Here is a 21,376-nt window from a genome sequence, read left to right on the forward strand (position 1 = left end):
ATGGGTTTGTTGTGAAATTTGTAGTTGATGTTTACATTATTATATACTCCCCTTCCTTAAGATCAGTATATTACCCCTCTGTGTTGTCTCTGAACATGTCTGCACCAATTATCTCTATGTGTTTACCACCATGTGTTCCATGTATCCCTAAATCCCTATCACAATTGTATGTGAATTTGTTCTTTATGTCTGATTCTGTGACTATGTCTGGTCAGCTATTTCTGAGCATGTCTATACCAATTCCTAGAACTTTGCTTGATTATGTATTCACAATCAAGTGTTCTATGTATCCCTAAATCCTCTGACCCCTGTTTTGACTACTGAACTTGCCCTGGTGCTATGACTCCTGGCTGTGTATGAATCTGTCTTAAAGGTGTTGTGTTTGGACTTTTATTCATTACTCCAATCTCTTTTCAAATTGCCTCTGTGGTTTTACTAAATCATTTTTAAACAAACTTCCTTTTAATACAATTTTCATTAAAACCTTTCAACTTGTGTCAAGCACTTTCACTCTACTCCTAAGTCAATAAGTTATGCCCCCTCCAATATGTGTACTGCCTTGGGATCCTCTTGAGAACCTTCTGAACTCTAGCATACTGAGACTAGCCCTTCCACACTACACTTATTCATTTTGGTTACTAAGTCTAGGTGTAAGCACCGGGATCCTTGAGATCCTTAGGGAACTTTGATGCACCTAGACTATGAAATTGTCTATGGGATTGAGGCATTTGAGGCTATTGGAGTCTTTTGGAAATTTGGGCCTATTTGAAGGCTCACTATAGACTAATTTCTTGTTTTCTTATTTACTTATATAACGCAATCATATGGTCTATAATAACTTGTAAACAAATATTGGGGTAACTAGTGAAAAGGATGGGTAGCTACATGTTTATGGGGTAATACGGGTAGAAATCATGCTTATGGACTTTACATGTTAATCTGATTGCTTTACCAAGTAGAAATAATGCTTATAGGGCTTTACATCTTGTCATCTCGCCATGCAGAAACCATGCCTATAGGTTTCAAATAATTCCGTAATAAAATTATGTCTGCAGTGTCTTAAAATCAGCTTAACAAATAGATGACATGCATATAGGATGTAATTTAACCTAGATTCTGTTATAACAAGTGTTTATGTATGTTTCCAAGCCTGTAATCCTTTAAAATCAGTATTAAACTTAGATATCATGCCTATAGGGAACAATATCAAATCCTGTTTATGGATCTTGCCTAAGTTTAGTTTGAATAACTCAATCCGGTTAATGTTTAGTTCATTTCTGAATTGGTTTAATTAAGTAGTTTAAATTTCCTAAAACAAGTTCTTTTAAAAACTGCCCCAATCCATCATTAGACAGCATGCCCATAGGATTTTGAAAAGTCTGTTTTAAATCTTCCCTATCTTACTATACAATGCAGTCATTAGTATTTCGCGTATAGGCAAGTGTGTAGGGCATTTTCAAAACTGCATTTCTGAAATTGTTTCTATGACTTAATGCTTTCTGACCCTAACAGGCTTTAAGAAACCAATAGGCAACTGCTAAGGTCATTACTCTTGAGTTTATAAAAATAAATTGATTGTCTTCTGCATGCTCACCTAGATATCCTGCTTTAGGATACTGTTTAATAAAGAGCCCTTAATTGTGCTTGAGTCGTACTGTTTATGTGCCTTGTTTGAGGAGGAAACTTTGAGCCTCTAATTGCTCTCTTTTTTCTTATGTGCTAAAAGTCCTAATTGTTTTGTCTGTTTCCTTAGAATTTTCACCTTTAAAACCTTAGGGGTCTGTCTAGAACCACCTACAGGTAAAGGTCCTAAATCCCTCTAGGACCATTAAGAAGGGACGGGTAACAGCACGCAATAGAGATCGCTGACCAAGCACTCACTTTGCATGACCACTAAGGGGATGGGAAGGGTAGATATGGGATATGATGACTACGCGCTAATGTCACATGTAGCCCCTGATCGAGGAGTGTTTACCGAACATTGTGTGGGGGTGATTCTATGGGCTGACCAACCTAGGACTCCCTTTTACAAAAATATCTTTTCTATTTAAAACCTTGTTTACAATTTGTTCAAAAAAATCTTTTTACTTGAGTTATCCAACGTGCTTTACTTGCAACCTATTTGATTCAATTGTTTATTTGTAATGGACTAATTTGTGAATATAAGTTCGGTCTGGACCCACAGTTGTGGACCGAGAGGTGTGCCTAACACCTTCCCCTCGAGGTTATTTTGAGTCTTTACCCTAATCTCTGGTAATGCGAACCAATCCAAGAGTTAATCATTCTAGGTGCCCTAACGCACCACAACTCGTTAGGTGGCGACTCTTCAAAGACCCAATTCCCAAAAGGAAATGAGTTATCACACCCCATGGAATTTTGAAACCCGGACCTCTCTTGCGAGGAGGGAAAAAAGAGGGCGCGACAGCATGGCGACTCTGATGGGGATATCTTTTAGGCTCTTACCATAACGAACTTATCTTTTACAAATTAGTCCAAGTATGTTTTATCCCGTACCCCTTCTCCCTTATTTGAATTTAATTGTCCGTTTTTAAGCATTTATAATTCTTTTATTCCCGAAACTGACATGTCTCCTTGTTTCCTTTTTCTGTAACTGCCTTCAATTATTTAAATATTGCATTTATTATTTTTACGTGCAAATACTTGATTACATGCTATTTATTGCTGCATAAATCATGCTCCACATCATATTCCACTCATGCGTAACAAATTCTATAGCAACGCTTCAATGAGTGGTTGCGATCTTCCTATTTACTACCCTTAAATTCGGAAAGGCTTATTTGTGATAAAACCAGTCGATCAGCGGTGCAGTCGAAGGTTCCTTGCCTTCCCCCTCGAGTTGTCCACTCTAGTCTCAATTGTGCATGCATCATGTTAAAATCTAGTCCGGTCAGTTATGTTTTCCGCATAATGATCCTTTAAGATAAGCCTTATCCAAAGTCCATCGGGTTTTCCATAATCCCAATGGACGCAACCACGTTCTATATATTAATTTGGAGAACTAAACGCCGATATGTTGATCATAAATATATAAATAGTCGAGTCTAGTGGGGATAAGGTCTAACCCTTTTGTTTTGCAGAAAATGAGGCACGGGGTCCCTAGATTTGGTATGGTTAGCAACATCCCATCATTGCTGCTAGATTGGTGGGAGGACCTTTCCTCAAGTGACAAGAAGCATGTGAGAAAGTACCTGGGTAGCCTACCTTCCTTGCTAGATATTGAGCTAAGCAACAAGTTGATTGAAGCTGCCAATTTATTCTGGAATAGTGGAAGAGCTGTGTTTCGTTTTGGAGACATAGAAATGGCACCGCTTCTAGAGGAAATTGGAGGGCTTGAGGGATTGACTTGGGATAGTACCGGGATATTAGTACCAGAAAACCGTACAGGCAGGGAATTTTTGAAGATGATGGGGCTGAAGAAGAATGTCGACCTAGTGTGCCTGAAGGATTCCTACATACCTTTCGAATACATGTACGAGAGGTATGGCCATAGTGTTGGTACCCAATTTTTTCCTATGTATTTTTCATATACAATATACCTTCAAAATAACATATGTACGCATATATAAGCATGCCCAAATGTTTTAGTATTTTTCCCAATTTTTAAAGATTTTTTTAATCAATTTATTGCTCATTTTAGCAGTATAAAAACCAATAATTATTCTCAAAATTATTATTTTGGTGGATAATTTATTTTATTTCCCATATTTATACCAAAATACAGTTAAGGTAATTTTTATATAGTTTTACAAATTTATTTGATATTTTTAAAGCTAAATTGCATATAATTACAATTCTAGCCTACTTTGAGATTTAATAGCATTTTTATAATTATAAAATTTGTTCCAACATTTAAATAAATATTTATATATTATTAACTGATCCAGTACTTTAATTTACTTTCAAAATTATTTTACTATTTTTTATAAAATAAAAAGGGAAAAATTGGCTATTTAAAATTTGGCCCATTTTTATTTCAATCATAGCCAAATTGACCCCCCTAATTGAACCAATTTTGAAACCCAATTGGACCAGCCCAATTCTAATCTAACCCGACCCCCGACCCAACCATTTACCCGCCTGGCCCTTTTTTTCAATCTAGGCCGTTGATCATTTAGATCAACGGCCACGATTACCCCTTACCTTTTTTAATTCACTAACCCTACCCTAATTCCCTCATTTTCATCTCTCAACCGCCTTTGAATACTCTCCCTCTCTCAAACTCTCTCGAAGGTTCCTGAAACCCTAGCCTCTCTCACCCCCTTCAACCGCAATCTCACCGGAACTCATGGCTTCTCAGGCCATGAAAACTCTATTGTTCTCTTAAGTGTTATACTATCCCGTTTCTCTTCTGAAACTTGTTTAAGTTCTAAGCTTTCTTAAAACGCGTTCTTTATGCTTCAAATCAGTTCTTCATTCTATTTGCCTTGAACCTGCTATTTTATCTGGGTTTTTTCACATGAATCCCTAAAAGAGACCTCTGAGCCTGTTTCAGTTATTTGTCTTCTCTTCTCTGTATCTGACTCGAGTTGAAAACCCTGGGATTTGGGGGTTTTTTGGCGAGTTTGATCTTGTGTTTTGGACTAGGGTTCTATTTGGGACCCTGGACACTCTCAAACTCATTCTGAGTCTATGTACTGGATTTGAGCCTCTTTGTTATGACCCGGAACTCTTCTATACTAGGCTTTTTCGCATGATAGTTCTTTCTTGTTCAATATGTCTGTATGCTTTATATATGAGGAATTTTGCCTTCAAAAGGTTTTGTCAACTTGTGATTGATTCAGGATTCCTCTTAATAAGGTTTGATTGATTGTTACTGATTTTCCTTAAGTAAAACCCTTTCCTCATTTTTCCTGACTTGGTTCATTCGAACAAAGCCTGCAATTTTGATTTCACTGGCTATTGAGTGATCGCCTTTCCTTATTTGTACAAACCATGTACCACTGGACTTTTGCCTTAAATAACTTCTGTGTATTTACCCTTCTTATGCTACTTTGGAAAAGATTTTGATTAAACTCTTTCCTTAATTATCTTGCCCGTTTGAAATTAGAATCCCTTAATTGAAGGGAGACCTTATGTGATTGATTTCGAAACTATTTTCTTACCTTTTCTTACTTGCTTTCTGCACTATAAAGGGCACGACCCTTTTGCACTTTTAGACACTTCCAATTAAATACTCTTTAAGACCTTGAGTTCAATACTCTGACAACACTTATTGAATACTTTCAATTTCAATACTCCTACATTCTCAATTCAACACTCTACTCTCTTCTGAAATCTTCTGGCTGTGTGTTTGCAATTTGGCGTTACTACTGCTCTTCTTTTCTTATTTCCCTGAAACTGGTATGTTCTAATTTAACTTTCAGCTTCATCCCTATGTGTTTGCTTTACAGTTTCAACAATCTTGTCTACTTTGATGTTTGTGTTCTGTATTGAATATGTTGTTTTTTTGCATCTGTTGCTGTGTGAATTCCTCATACCCTTATTCCCTTCTATGTGTTTGAGTTAAAGTTCAAAGCATGGCAACATCCAAATTGTTGCTCATGTCTGGACTTGATCCTTTAATGATCCTAACTCCCAAACAATGTGGCTAACAGGCTGGTTGGGGTGTGCCAGCACATCCAATTACTGGGTATGACCACTAGCCTATCTTGGCTTTCCCCAAAATCCCCTTTATACACTTGCACTCTCTCTTAGATTCTAAGTTCTTCCCCCCTCCTATGAGCCCTGCTTTGGGACCTTGAGCTCCCTATGAACTTGGACATTTGAGGGCTGGCCCTTCCACACTGCACTATAATCCAATTTTGCAATATATTCGGGTGTAAGCACTGCCCGGAGTCCATTTAAGACTCTTAGGGAACTCTGACACATCCCGAATAGGAGAAAGGCTTTGGAATTTGATATTTGGAGGTTGTTTACTTCATGCTTTAGACAGAAGCTTGAATCAGGCTCTCCCTGGTTGGGATTTTTTTAGCTTTCTGATGTAATTTTATTTTACTTTTCTTTATTCGTTCTGGGCTGTAATAATTTGTAATAACTTATGGGGTTTTAGTGAAAAGGGGAAGGTCACTCATGTATGCATAAGGGTAGATATCATGTTCATAGGTATTTACTGCTACAATCATGTCCTGTTTTCACTTCTGCATTTTTCATATAGAAATCATGTTTACAAGTCCTGCACTTCTGTGTTTTTCATATAGAAACCATGCCTACAGGTTCTGCATTTCATATAGAAATCCTGTCTATAGGTTCTGCATTTCATACGTAGATACCATGTCTATAGCCTCTGTATTTCATACATAGATACCATGTCTATAGCTTCTGCATTTCATACATAGAGACCATGTCTATAGGTTTCTATGTTTCTGCCTATCACATAGAGAACATGTCTACAGAGTTTCCTGAATTCTGCATATGCATCTATCACTAGGCAAACACATTTATAGGCTTAAATAATAAAAATCAGCGTTTAAAACACCATGTCTATAGGATTTCTACATTTTCGTAAAGGTTAAACTCAATAATGCTTAGAAAGCATGTCTATAGGAGTAACCAACTGATCTGAATTATTTACAAGTCTAAAATCAGTAGTAACGTTACTCAATGTCTGCAGAATTTATGTTTTCTATAATCAACAGGCCTTCTTCTTGTAAAAATCAGTACACTTCTGCATTATTAGATGTCATGCCTGTAGGTTTCACTTAGGCGAGCTATAAGGTAAAATTAGCTAATTGAATCAGACTCTGTTAATTCCAACAAGCAGGCAGGTCTGATTCCGGTTTCTTATCTCAAATGTGTAATAGATTAGTCTGCCTCCTTAACGTTTAAGTTTAATTCAGACCATAACCAGTATCTGCAAGGAATGCTAAACAATCTGTCTTTAAGTGAGGAGGCCCATCTGAGCCTCTTAAATTGTTATGTGTTTCCCATATCTGCCTTATGTGTTTTTGTTTGTCGCTTTAGAATTTTATCCTTTTAAACCATACAAAGCCCAAATCTCCCTTCCCTTTAGGACTAGTAGTCCCAAATGCCTTCGGGACTGATAGGATTGGGGGGGTACTAGCATGCAATAAATAACGAAACTATTCCCCGTTTAAATACCTCAACGGGGTAGGAAAGGGTAGATATGGATATGATGATCAGTGCGTTAATGCCACGTGTAACCCCTCTTCTGAGGAGTGATTACCGGGTATTGCACTGATGTGATCCATATTATTTATAAGCCTAGTACCCCCCCCCCCCTCCCCCTTCCTTTTACTTGTTTATTTTATTACTTTCAAAATTTCAAACTCCTTTTTCTCAAATTTCAACTTCCTTGTTTCTTCAAACTTTAGCTCATTTGCAATCACAATGTGACAACCCCTCATATTTGAAATCCTTAATTGCTTATTTATTGTTTGTACTTAAGTCACAATTGTAGCATGGTCGAGAACCACACTAGTGGATCTTGAGGGGTGCCTAACACCTTCCCCTCGAGATAATTTCTAGCCCTTACCCAAACTCTAATTTTTCTAAACAAATTCTTCCTAGTGTCCGAATGCACTTAATCATTAGGTGGAGACTCTTCAAATCAAAAAATCCAATTCCCAAAAGGGAACGAGTTGTCCTCCCAAATGTCATAAACCCGATTTCGCGAGAAAAAGGGGGCGCGACAGCGCGGCGACTCTATTGGGGATTTCTTTAAGGCTTTTACCATTTCATGCTATTTGTGACTTTATGCTTCCTTGAATGTCTTTAATGCCTTTAAGTATTTATTTTGCTCTCCTACTTCAAAAACTGACTTGGATCTTCGTTTGTTCTCTTTATTTCTCTTAATACTTTCTTTTACCGCTTTCCTTTAATACTATTGGAATTTTGAGCAATTATTGTAATTATTACCTTATGAATGTGCAAATATATGACAATTTGTTTAATTATTGTAACTGTATATTCAACATCATATTCCACTCGTGCCAAACAAAATACTATAGCAACGCTTATAATGAGTGGTTGCGCCCTTCCGATATTATTACCCCCTAAATTTGGCTAAGGCGTATTTGTGGTAAAACCAGTCGATCAACGGTGTAATCGACGGTTCCGTGCCTTTCCCTCTTGAGTTGTCCACTCAAGGGTACCAGTCTAATACCCCATAGAAACCCTACTCTATTTAATTGTTCATGCATCACTGTCAAAACCTAGCTGAGTCAGTTATGTTGTCCACATAATGACTCTTTAAGATAGCCTTGTCCAAAGTCCACTGGGTTTCCTTGGAACCCAAATGGATATTACCATGTTCTGTACATTTATTTGGAGAACTAAATGTTGCTTATACCAATTATTGATAGTTAAATAGTCGAGTCCGATGGGGGTAAGGGCCTAACCCTTTTGTCTTGCAGAAATATGAGGCACGAGGTCCCCAACTTTGGTATGGTTAGCACACCCTCACTCTTGCTGGACTGGTGGAGGAGTCTTTCATCAAATGACCAAATCAACGAGTGGAAAGAGAGGGCCACCAAAGCTAGCAAAAAGTTGGAATATCTGGAGTACAGTCTGCTGTAATTGGAAGGGAAAGTGAGGAAGAGAGTCACCGACTGCCAGAACGTTGAAGGAAACGAAGGAGAACACATGGCAAAGGCATTTCTACTGGTGAACCTATGCGAGCTGGAGGATTTGATTAACGAGAGCATTCAACCTGAGGAAGGTCCTTCTGGGACCAAATAGATAGGAGTTTTCTTTTACTTTATGAAATGTAATAAGGCCAATGGCCACTAGTGATATTTTATTCCTTGTTATTTAGTGTCATTTTTGGGATTCGTCTTATTTTTATCAATAAAATGAGGCATTTAGCATTATAAGTTCTTCAAATCAACTTGTCACTAGGCCTACCTCGGGCACAAGGAAAACTCGGTTGAACGAGTAGAAATCACTCAGGGTACTCATGTCTCCAAAGAAGGTGCATCCCAACTGGAGCAGAAACTGCTAAAATTTCAGGAGGAACTCGATCAAGTCCGGAATTTGGCAAGCTTGTCGTTTTCCCTCACCACCCCAGATGTCAACTTTCCTAACACTCAAAACCCCACACCTCCACAAAACATCCCGAAACCACAAAACCATCCCGCTCCCCATCACCACTGTAACACTTGCCACACTTCCAACAACACCCCGCTACTCATCCCTGAACCACTGAACTCCGCAAATGATCATCTCCACACTCACCATAACACCCCCATCTATGTGGAAACCATGCCACCCTCCACCCAACCTGTCTCAAGCACACCCGAGTCTGATGATAAAGACTCCCTTATCAGGAACCTGGCCGCAAAACTCAAGAAGTTGACTAGCCGAGTTTAGGGTGTTGAAGGAAGCAAGGGAATCGAGGGATTTAACTATGAAGACCTCTGCATACAACCAGATGTTGAACTGCCTGAGGGGTACAAACCTCCTAAGTTCGAAATATTTGATAGTACTGAGGATCCTAGAGTCCATTTAAGGACATACTGCGACAAGCTGGTCGGAGTAGGGAAGGACGAAAAGATTCGCATGAAGATTTTTATGAGAAGTATGAAAGGAGATGCTCTGTCTTGGTACATTAGCCAAGACCTAAAGAAGTGGTCGAATTGGGTAAGTATGACGTTCGATTTCATGGACAGGTTCAGGTTCAACACGGAGAATGCGCTAGATGTGTTCTACATCCAGAACCTAAAGAAAAAACCCACAGAAACTTTCCGCGAGTATGCCACTCATTGGAGAACAGAGGCTGCTAAGGTCAGAACGGCTTTAGAAGAAGAACAAATGAACAGGTTTTTCGTCCGAGCTCAAGACCCACAGTACTACAAAAGGTTGATACTGATTGAAAGCCAAAAAATTTCCGACATCATCAAACTGGGGGAGAGGATCGAGGAAGGTATCAAAAGTGGCATGGTCACAAACCTTGAAGCTTTGCAGGCTACCAACAAGGTTCTACAGTCTGGTGGCACGTCCAAGAAAAGAGACGTGAGTGTTGTGATGGTTGCACAGAGAACAAAATCCCCAATTAAATACCGAACATACTCAATACCTCCACTCACATATCAACCTACCCCAAATTACCAAGCACCCTCGCCCTCTTACCAAGCTCCACCACCTACTTACGAATCACCTCCACCACCCACTTATCAACCTACTTCACCCAGATACTCCCAACCCGCACACGTCTACCAAGCCTACAACGCCCAAAAAGCCCACTATCAATCACCTCCCCCTAGCCAAAACTTTCCTAGACCCCGACCAAATTTCGACCACAGACCTCCCAAACAGTATACCGCCATTGCCGAACCAATTGACCAGCTATATGAAAGGCTCAAAGCTGCTGGTTATGTCACCCCTATCCCTGCCATAACCTCCGAAAACCCTTCTCAATGGTCAACCCAAACAAAATTTGTGCATACCATTCCGGCATGAAAGGGCATACCATTGATGAGTGCCGCTCTCTGAAGGATAAGATCCAAGCTTTGATTGACAACAAGATCATCATGGCAAAAGGGCCTTCCCCGAACGTCCGTATCAACCCTCTACCAGACCACAAGGGTGGAGGCGTTCACATGATTGAGACAGAGGATGATTGGGACCCCAAAGGATCGATCAGATTAATCGCAGAGGGTGACGAGCCAAAGAAATCAACAGTCACCCTTAACCCAATTGTGGTCCAGATTCAGCCTTTTGGGGACGCCGAGGTGAATATGTCTATACCACTTGAGTTTGAAGCACCACCCCCTGCAAAGACGCCAACACCAATTGAGGTCGAGTTTGGGTCCCCAAAGGCACTTGTACCATTTGATGTTGTTGTATTACCTTCCAAAGCAAGGGTGCCCATTCCGGTAGTAATGACAGCCATAACACCGTTCCACACAAAAGCCATACCATGGGATTACACAGCCGAGTCAAGAAGGAAAGGGGAAACCAAGTTTGGAGAAGCAGTTGCGGCACAAGGTCTGACAAGGACCGGCAGGGTTTATACTCCAGAACACTTGGTTGAGTCGAGTAAGCAGGCATCCAGACGGCCAGCCATCATTGAAACTAGGCCCAACGACCTCTGGAGGAATATACAGGCCAAAGAGTATTCAGTCATTGATCAGTTGAACGAAACGCCAACCCAGATCTATATCTTAGCTCTGGTACAAAGCTCTGACGCATATAAGAATTCCTTATTGAAGGTGTTGAGTGAGGTGTATGTACCAAGCAACATCACCGGAGGAGAAATGGCAAATTTGGTGGGACATGTATTGGAGAGTCACAAAATCACTTTTCATGAAGATGAGTTTCCACCAGAAGGGCTAAGCCACAATAAGGCGTTGCACATCACCGTGCAATGCGAGGATTATTTTATCACCAGGGTCCTGATCGATGGAGGGTCCAGCCTCAATATTTGTCCGCTGGTAACACTCAGAACATTAGGGAAAGGGCTGCATGAGATCAAATACGGGGCCATTAACGTTAAAGCCTTCGACGGTTCCCAAAGGTCCACTATTGGGGAAATCAGCCTGTGTTTACAGATGGGGCCTACTTGGTTTGATGTCGACTTTCAAGTAATAGACGTGCCAGCATCTTACAACTTGCTCTTGGGACGACCATGGATTCATGCCGCTGGAGCTGTAGCATCAACCCTACATCAGGCAGTGAAATTTGAGTGGAATCACCAAGAGGTGATCATCCACGGTGACCATAGCAATCCCATATACAGTCGCCAGACCATCCCAGCGATCGGAGGAAGAAGGAAGATAGGCGAAGAAACCTATCACCACATCGAGCGAGTCAACGCCGTTGACAAGATGGTGGGACAACAAAATCGAAAGCATATTGAACTGGTGTGAATATGAGCCAGGCAAGGGACTTGGCAAGAACCTACAAGGGATCGCTAAGCCTGTCAAGCTAAAGAAACATGGTACCACCTTCGGTCTGGGATACGAGTACACTTGGAAAGATATCAATGAATGGTCGCCACCATGGTGCGGGCCTTATTATCCATTAGATCACCCAATACCTCACTTGGAGCAGATTTTCCAGCCAGCTGATGTTATATATGGGTCAAAAGAAGAGGAAGCACTGGCAGCGATAAGGGATTTGTTTTTGGAAGAGGATGACATGGATTGCTGTGTCATTTTCGAGGAGGAGGGGGAGGAAGGCCCTTCCATACAAGCCGTAAGCCGAGGAGTGCGCCTCAACAATTGGTCCATCAGAACCACCAGAGCCCGGAAAGCCTCGGGGTAGCAAGGCTGAACAAGCATCATGCACTATTATTTCATTTTTTACTAGTTGACTTTCCTTTTGCCTTTTAATTTCGCAATAAGATCTTCAATGTTCAAAACAGTTATGGAATTTTTCAAAGCATTTCGATTTTTCTTATGAATCTTACTCTTATTACTTTCTCTCACTTACTTTATTTACAGTATTACTATTACTTATCTTGATGAACCAACGACTGTGACATGTAACGAGACAACGCGACAAACGGACTCAGAGGAAGATGATATACCAAAAGAGGTTGTAAAAGAGGTTGAGGATTTTGAGAACAGACCTAAGTCCAACCTGGACGAGACCGAGATTGTTAACTTGGGAGATGCAGAAAATGTCAAAGAAACTCGGATCAACGTTCATTTGTCACTGGTAGAAAAGGAAGAATACACAGAATTTCTGAAGGAATATGAGGACATATTCGCCTGGTCGTATGACGACATGACTGGTTTGAGTACATCTATTGTGGTGCACAAGCTGCCAACTGATCCGACATGCCCACCGGTAAAGCAAAAGCTCAAGAAGCTCAAGCCTGACATGAGTTTGAAAATCAAGGAAGAAGTCACCAAGCAAGTCAAAGCTAAGGTTCTCAGAGTACTAGAGTATTCAACATGGTTAGACAACATCGTGCCAGTACCAAAGAAGGACGGGAAGGTCAAAGTCTGTGTCGACTACCGGGACCTCAACCGGGCCAGTCCCAAAGACTTCTTCCCCTTGCTAAACATACACATTCTAATTGACAACTGCGCCAAGCACAAGCTATAGTCGTTTGTTGATTGTTTTGCTGGGTATCATCAGATCTAGATGGATGAAGAAGATGCTGAGAAAACGACCTTCATTATGCCATGGGGAATGTATTGTTACAAGATGATGCCGTTTGGATTAAACCAGCAGGAAGGTCTGATTCTGGTTTCTTATCTGAAATGTGTAATAGACCAGTCTGCCTCCTTAACATTTAAGTTTAATTCAGACCATAACCAGTATCTGCAAAGCATGCTAAACAATCTGTCTTTAAGTGAGGAGGCCCATCTGAGCCTCTTAAATTAATATGTGTTTCCCATATCTACCTTATGTGTTTTTGTTTGTCGCTTTAGAATTTTATCCTTTTAAACCATGCATTTAAGTTTAATTCAGACCATAACCAGTATCTGCAAGGCATGCTAAACAATCTGTCTTTAAGTGAGGAGGCCCATCTGAGCCTCTTAAATTGTTATGTGTTTCCCATATCTGCCTTATGTGTTTTTGTTTGTCGCTTTAGAATTTTATCCTTTTAAACCATACAAAGCCCAAATCTCCCTTCCCTTTAGGACTAGTAGTCCCAAATGCCTCTGGGACCGATAGGATTAGGGCGGGTACTAGCATGCAATAAGTAACGAAACCATTCCGCGTTTAAATACCTCAATGGGGTGGGAAAGGGTAGATATGGATATGATGACCAGTGCGCTAATATCACGTGAAACCCCTCTTTTGAGGAGTGATTACCGGGTATTGCATTGATGTGATCCATATTATTTATAAACCTAGGACCCCCCCCCCTTCCCTTTACTTGTTTATTTTATTACTTTCAAAATTTCAAACTCCTTTTTCTCAAATTTCCACTTCCTTATTTCTTCAAACTTTAACTTATTTGCAATCACAATGTGACAACCCATCATATTTGAAACTCTTAATTGCTTATTTATTGTTTGTACTTTAGTCACAATTGTAGCATGGCCGGGAACCACACTAGTGGATCTTGAGGGGTGTCTAACACCTTCCCCTCGAGATAATTTCTAACCCTTACCCAAACTCTGGTTTTTCTAAACAAATTCTTCCTAGTTTCCTAATGCACTTAATCATTAGGTGGCGACTCTTCAAATCAAAAAACCCAATTCCCAAAAGGGAATGAGTTGTCCTCCCAAATGTCATAAACCCAATTTTGCGAGAAAAAGGGTGCACGACACATAGCAAGTCTTTCTGCACTTACCATGATGAGATCGCCCTCACTTCTCTGGGTCATATCCACCGCACAGTGTTTGTATCCATTGTGTGCTTTCTAGGCCTGATAGTGTTCCCAATGAAAAAGGGAAGAATCCATACTAGGTTGGCCATGGTCGCCAAGACTCTAATGGAAGGGATTAATGGACAGACATACACCATAGTCCCCATGATCATAGCCGACATCTACAGGGCTCTGGAGCGCTGTCAAAGTGGGGTCAAGCATTTCAAGGGTTGTAATCTGTTGCTGCAGTTATGGTTGCTGGAGCATCTCCAAAAGGGTCCTATCATCAGGAATTTCTACGAAGGGCTTGGAACGACCACATTGCCTTCCATTACCCTAAGCAGATGACTTATATTCCTGACAGATTTGCTCAGCCTGAAAGCGCTAGAGAATGGGTAGAGTTCTTCGACAATTCGATCGAGGAACAAGTGCAGTGGATGGTTGAATAGTTTGCAACAGACAAGTTTATTATTAGGTCCAGGGACGCTCCGCACTTGGTGCTGATCGGGTTGATAGGGATATACCCATATGTCCCTATGCGAGTTATGAGGCAAGCAGGCAGAAAACAGGTTGTACCAAGGGTTGTCAAGATGAGTCATTTCAGGGCAGACTTTCAAGATGACGATGTCCCTTACAAGTGCCAAGCTCAGCACATGTGGCATTGCAAAATCATTGTGGAGAAAAGCACTGTTGAGCCAGACAGGTATCATGCAGGGTGTGAGCCTCTCTATCCGGCATGGTTGGAGGACAATCTGAAAGGAATGGTGACATCGGGGGCCAGTCGAGGGAACAGAATCATAGATGAGGAGGCTGAAGCTCAAGTCAAATACAATAGGCTGCGCAAGAGGGTCCACGACTCTGAGAATGAGCATCGGGAAATACATGAGAGGAATGTAAGGTTGATCGAGGAGTGGAAAGAGATGGAAATCACTTCCAATAGGAAACTGTAGTACCTGGAGCGAGGAATAGTGGAGCTGGAAGGCAAAGTCATAAAGAGGATTGAAAATTGCTAGAATGTTGAGGGAGCTGAAGGAGGACATCTGGCCAGGGCCTACTTGCTGTGGGACAACGCGAGCTGGGGGATTTATATGATGGAGTCCGGAAGATCAAATCTGGGGAAGGTCCTTCTGGGACCAAATAGGCTAGATTTACTTGCTTTTTCTAAAATGTAATAAGGCCAAGTGCCAATAGTGACTTAGTTTATTATTATATTAGTGTCGTTTTGGGATTCGTCTATTTTTATATTATGAAATGAAGCATTTATTGGCATTTGAAGTTCTCCAAATTTATTTGTCGCTAGGCCTACCTCGGGCACAACAAGACTCCCAACTTAAGACGTGAATTTACATTTCCGCAATATGTGTTAAAATACTGCAAACATTTCAGAATCCTTACTAACTTGTTACCTTTTTGTTTTTGCATATTTTTATTATTATTCCCATCCCCTTAGGTTGGTTCACTTATACTAGCCTCATCGGTGTATCATACTAGATCTAGAGGCCCTCCACCTCCTCCTCCTCCTCCAAGAAACATAAAAGGTAGAGGAAAATCAAAGATGGACGACTTAAGTGGAATTCGAAAGGAAAATGTTGAGAATGTAGAGACTTCAGATGGCTGTAGTACTCCGGCCCCAAACGACCTGGTTTTGAGACTGGAACCAAAGATACTAGAACCGCAAGGAGAACTTGAGCAGGTCCGCAACTTGGTAAACCTGTCACTTACCCTCAATGTCCCTGACATCCACCAACAAAACACAAAGAACCCTAAACCTCCTCAGAACACACAAAACCAACAGCCACAAAATCCTCTCGCACAAAATCAATATGCAACTCCACCCCAAAACATCAATCCATTACCAATACCAACTCCACCACAACATCATCATCAACTAATTTCGTACCCACCAACCACTACTTACCACACTCCCCAAAACACACAACCCATTTCCGATCCCCAAAACTCCACCAATGACCATCACTACACCCAAGTTTCTAGCACCCATCAAGCAACCCCATATATGTGGAAACTATACCTCATTCTACCCAACCAATTTCCTATACACCGAAATCTTCCAAGAAGGACCTGCTCATTAAAAACATAGCTGAAGAACTCAAGAAATTAACAAGCCGAGTTCAGGGTGTTGAAGGCGACAGAGGGATAGAAGATTTGAACTATGAGGATATGTGCATACAGCCGGATGTCGAACTGCCAAAGGATTACAAACCTCCCAAGTTCAAAATGTTCGATGGTACAGGTGATCTCAGGGTTCATTTAATGACCTATTGTGACAAGTTTGTCGGGGTCGGGAGAGATGAAAAGATCTGGATGAAGCTCTTTATGAGGAGCCTTATTGGGGATGCTTTGTCTTGGTATATCAGCCAAAATCCCAAGAAATGGTCCAATTGGGTAAGCATGGCATCGAATATCATGGACCGGTTCAGGTTCAACACAGAGAATGCACCGGATGTCTTCTACATTCAGAATCTTAAGAAGAAACCTACTGATACTTTCCGTGAGTACGCTACTCGTTGGAGGCCAGAAGCAGCCAAGGTCAGGCCCGCTTTGGACGAAGAACATATGAATAAATTCTTCGCCAGGGCACATGATCCACAATATTATGAGAGGTTGATGGTTATCGAAAATCACAAGTTCTCTGACATCATAAAACTTGAAGAAAGGATTGAAGAAGGAATCAAGAGCGGGATGGTAACGAACTTTGAGGCACTACAAGCCACAAATAAGGCACTACAATCAGGTAGCATATCGAAAAAGAGGGATGTTGGGGTATTAATGGTGGACCAGGGAACAAAATCTCCACTAACCTATCAAACACCTCCACCCAAGTACCAAGCATCACCACCTACATATCAGCCTTCAACTCCCAGATATTCCCAACCAACCACTATCCATCATACCTATAATTCCAATCAACACCAGCTCGCCAAAATTATCCAAGACCAAGACCCAACTTCGACGGCAAGCCACCCAGACAATATACCACCATTACTGAGCCCATCGACCAACTGTATGAAAGGTTAAAAGCCGCAGGCTACGTCACTCATGTTCCTACTGTGGCATTAGAAAATCCATCCTAATAGGTCAATCCGAACAAAACCTGTGCATACCATTCTTGTATGAAAGGGCACACCACTACTGAGTGCCGAACATTGAAGGATAAGATCCAGACACTCATTGACAATAAGGTCATACAAGCAAAGGAAGTCGCGCCTAATGTCCACAAAATCCCCTCTATGATCATAAAGGTGATGGTGTGCATGTGATAGAAACAAATGAAGAATAAGACCCTGGGGGGTCGATTGGGCTTATTCGAGAAGGCGATGACTTTAAAGTTGCAGTCACACTTACTCCTATTGTGGTACAGACTCAGTCACCAATCAAGGTTAAAGTAACTGCATCAGTTCCATTCGAGGTAGAAGTAGCTCCGCCCGCAGCCACCTCCGCTCCATTTGAAGTAGAAGTGGTCACGCCTTTTACTATAACAGTGTCAACCACACCCCCATTCAACTCAAAAGCAATACCCTGGGATTATGTTTCCGAGGCTCGGCAAAAAGGGAAGACTAAGATAGAGGAATTTGATGTCGCACAAGGAATGACTAGAACTAGAAGAGTCTACACACCTGAACACCTAGGAGGTTCAAGTAAGGAGACCACTACTACGCAGCCTATCATTAAAACTGGGCCAGATGACATGTAGAGGAAAGTGCAGGCAAAGTAATACTCTGTTGTTGACCTTCTGAACAAAGCCCCTGCGCAGATATCTATCCTATCACTATTGCAGAATTCAGAGGCACACAAAAACGCCTTGATGAAAGTACTAAGCGAGGCTTATGTACCCAATAACATTACTGGTGGAGAAATGGCCAATATGGCCAGTAAAATGTTGGAGAGCCATAAGATTATCTTCCACGAAGATGAGTTACCGCACGAAGGTTTGAATCACAATCAAGCGAAGCATATCATAGTGCAATTTGAAGACAATTTCATTTCCAGGGTCTTGGTTGATGGAGGTTTGAGCCTAAATATTTGTCCATTGGACACCCTAAAAGGGTTAGACAAAGGTTTCCATGAAATACGGACAGGAAACATGAATGTGAAGGCTTTTGATAGGTCCCAGATGGCCACGATTAGAGAAATCAACCTTTGCTTGCAGATGGGGCCAACTTGGTTCGATTGAATTACAAGTGCTTGACATAGCAGCCTTATATAATCTTTTGTTGGGCCGCCCATGGATCCATGCTGCTGGAGCTGTGACTTTCACACTACATCAAGCCATAAAGTTTGAATGGAACTGCTAGGAGGTAATCATTCACAAAGGTATCACCAAACCAATAGGGCTGAAAAATCATGGTACCACCTTTGGGCTCGGATACCAATATACATGGCAAGAGTACAGGGATTGGTCGCCTCCATGGCGTGGACCATATTACCCTCTTGAGCAACCGGTGCCACGTTTGGAACAGGCTTTTCATCAGGCTGACACAATATGGGGAAATGTAGAGGAAGAAGCACTAGCTGGGTTGAAAAATTTGTTCTTAGAGGATGAGGACATGGACTGCGGTGCCATAATTGAGGAGGAGGAGGAAGAAGGCCTCACCATTCAGACTGTGGCGAAGGGAGCTGTTCAATACTGGACCGCCACACCATCTCGAGCCCGCTGAGTCCTTGGGTAGCTTGGTAGGATTTACCTCTATAGTCGTTTAAGGCATTTAAAGTTTCCTGTAATTTCTTTTTAATCTTCACTACTATCTTTACACTTTTTCTTTCCACAGCACTATTATTACTTTTCCTGATGAATCAGTGACTGTGACATGTAATGAGGTAACGCAACATGAGAATAGTGGTTTAGATGAGGAAGACGAGATACCCGAGGAAATTGTCAGGGAGGTTGAAAATTTTGAAAATAAGCCCAAGTCCAATCTGGACGAAACCGAAGCAGTAAATTTAGGAGACACCAAGACCATCAAAGAGACTCGCATCAGCATTCACTTGTCGCCAATAGAAAAGGAAGAGTACATTCGGTTCCTAAAAGAATATGAGGACATTTTCGCATGGCCATATGATGACATGACCGGTTTGAGCACTTCCATAGTGGCTCACAAGTTGCCTATTAATCCCATGTGTTCGCCAGACAAACAGAAACTCAGAAAGTTCAAACCAGCCATGAGCCTAAAAATTAAGGAGGAAGTTACCAAGCAGATCAAAGCCAAAGTTCTCAGAGTGGTTGAATATCTAACCTGGTTAGCTAACATCGTGCCAGTTCCAAAGAAAGACGGGAAGGTCAGAGTATGTGTTGACTATCGGGATTTAAACAGAGCAAGTCCCAAGGACGATTTTCCACTACCAAATATACATATCCTAATCGATAATTGTGCCAAGCATGAACTCCAATCCTTTGTAGATTACTTCGCGGGTTATTACCAGAGTTGGATGGATGAAAAAGATGCAGAGAAGACAACTTTCATTACCCCATAGGGTGTATATTGTTACAAGATGATGCCATTCGGTCTGAAGAATACTGGGGCCACTTACATGAGAGCCATGACAACCATCTTCCATGATATGATACACAAAGAAATAGAGGAATATGTGGACGATGTCGTTATCAAATCCAAGAGGGTCGCAGATCACATAGCAGACTTGAGAAAGTTCTTCGACAGGCTAAGGAGGTACAATTTGAAATTGAACCCTGCAAAGTGTGCATTCGGGGTTCCCACAGGAAAGTTATTGGGATTCATTGTCAGTCGCCGAGGGATCGAGCTTGATCCATCTAAAGTAAAAGTTATTCAGGAGTTACCGCCACCTAGGAGCAAAAAGGACATGATGAGCTTCTTAGGACGTCAATTATATCAGTTGATTCATAGCACAGTCCACAGTCATATATGAACCCATCTTCAAGATGCTAAGGAAAGATGCCGAGACAAGTTAGACCGAGGAGTGTCAGAAAGCTTTTGACAAGATCAAGGAGTACCTGTCCACACCGCCAGTTCTGGTCCTGCCAGAACCAGGATGACCTTTGCTACTTTATCTATCCGTGTCGGATAGAGCCTTCAGATGTGTTTTAGGAAAACATGACAAGACAGGAAGAAAGGAGCAAGCCATATATTACTTGAGTAAGAAGTTCATACCTTATGAAGCAAGGTATTCTTTGCTTGAACACACTTGTTGTGCTTTGACCTGGACAGCCTAAAAATTGAGGCATTACTTCTGTGCCTATACTACATACCTTATATCCAGGATGGATCCTCTATAGTATATATTCCAAAAACCCATGCCGACCGGGAAGTTGGCTAAGTGGCAGATACTACTAAGTGAGTTCGATATCATCTACGTAACTCAAAAGGAGGTCAAAGGACAAGCATTGGCAGATCACCGTGCTGAAAATCCGATGGGAGGAGAATACAAACCCTTGGAAACGTATAAAGAAGTATCATTTATAAGAGAAGACATTACCGAAGCATATGATGGTTGGAGGATGTTCTTTGGCGGGGCCGCAAATTTCAAAGGAATAGGCATTGGAGCAGTTTTGATATCAGAAACGGGTCAGCATTATCCGGTATCTACTAAACTCAGATTTCCCTGCACCAACAATATGGCAGAATATGAAGCCTGCATACTAGGGCTCAACATGGTTGACGACATGAACATTCAGGAGCTATTGTTAATCGGTGATTCAGATTTGCTTGTGCACCAGGTACAAGGAGAGTGGGCCACCAAGAATTCCAAGACATTGCCATATCTGTACCATGTGCATGGATTGAGAAAGAGGTTCACAAAGATAGAATTCCGACATGTGCCCAGAATTCATAACGAGTTTGCTAATGCATTGGCTACCTTGTCATCCATGATGCAACATCCAGATAAGAACTACATTGATCCCATTCCGATGAGGATCCACAATTAGCCGTCATATTGTGCTCATGTCGAGGAAGAATCAGATGGAAAGCCTTGGTTCCATGACATCAAAGAATACTTATCAAAAGGAGAATACCCAGAGCGTGCACACTCCAAAGATTGTCAAATCACTTCTTCCACAGTGGTGGGATCTTGTATAGAAGATCTCCCAATTTGGGCCTACTAAGATGTGTTGACGCAAAGGAAGCTTCTAAG

The 21,376-nt window shown here is 41.4% G+C and overlaps 1 protein-coding gene across 1 annotated transcript; it reads left to right on the forward strand.

The window, feature by feature from the left end:
- The first annotated feature begins 18,125 nt into the window (after window positions 1–18,125).
- On the forward strand, window positions 18,126–21,170 carry LOC138879893 (uncharacterized). Its single transcript, XM_070159536.1, has 3 exons — window positions 18,126–18,433; window positions 19,039–19,546; window positions 20,961–21,170. Exons 1-3 carry the CDS (start codon window positions 18,126–18,128, stop codon window positions 21,168–21,170), a joined length of 1,026 nt encoding a protein of 341 aa, XP_070015637.1.
- The last annotated feature ends 206 nt before the right edge of the window (window positions 21,171–21,376 follow it).

Source organism: Nicotiana sylvestris, chromosome 10 (genome assembly GCF_000393655.2).
Source record: "Nicotiana sylvestris chromosome 10, ASM39365v2, whole genome shotgun sequence".
NCBI classification, from domain to species: domain Eukaryota; kingdom Viridiplantae; phylum Streptophyta; class Magnoliopsida; order Solanales; family Solanaceae; genus Nicotiana; species Nicotiana sylvestris.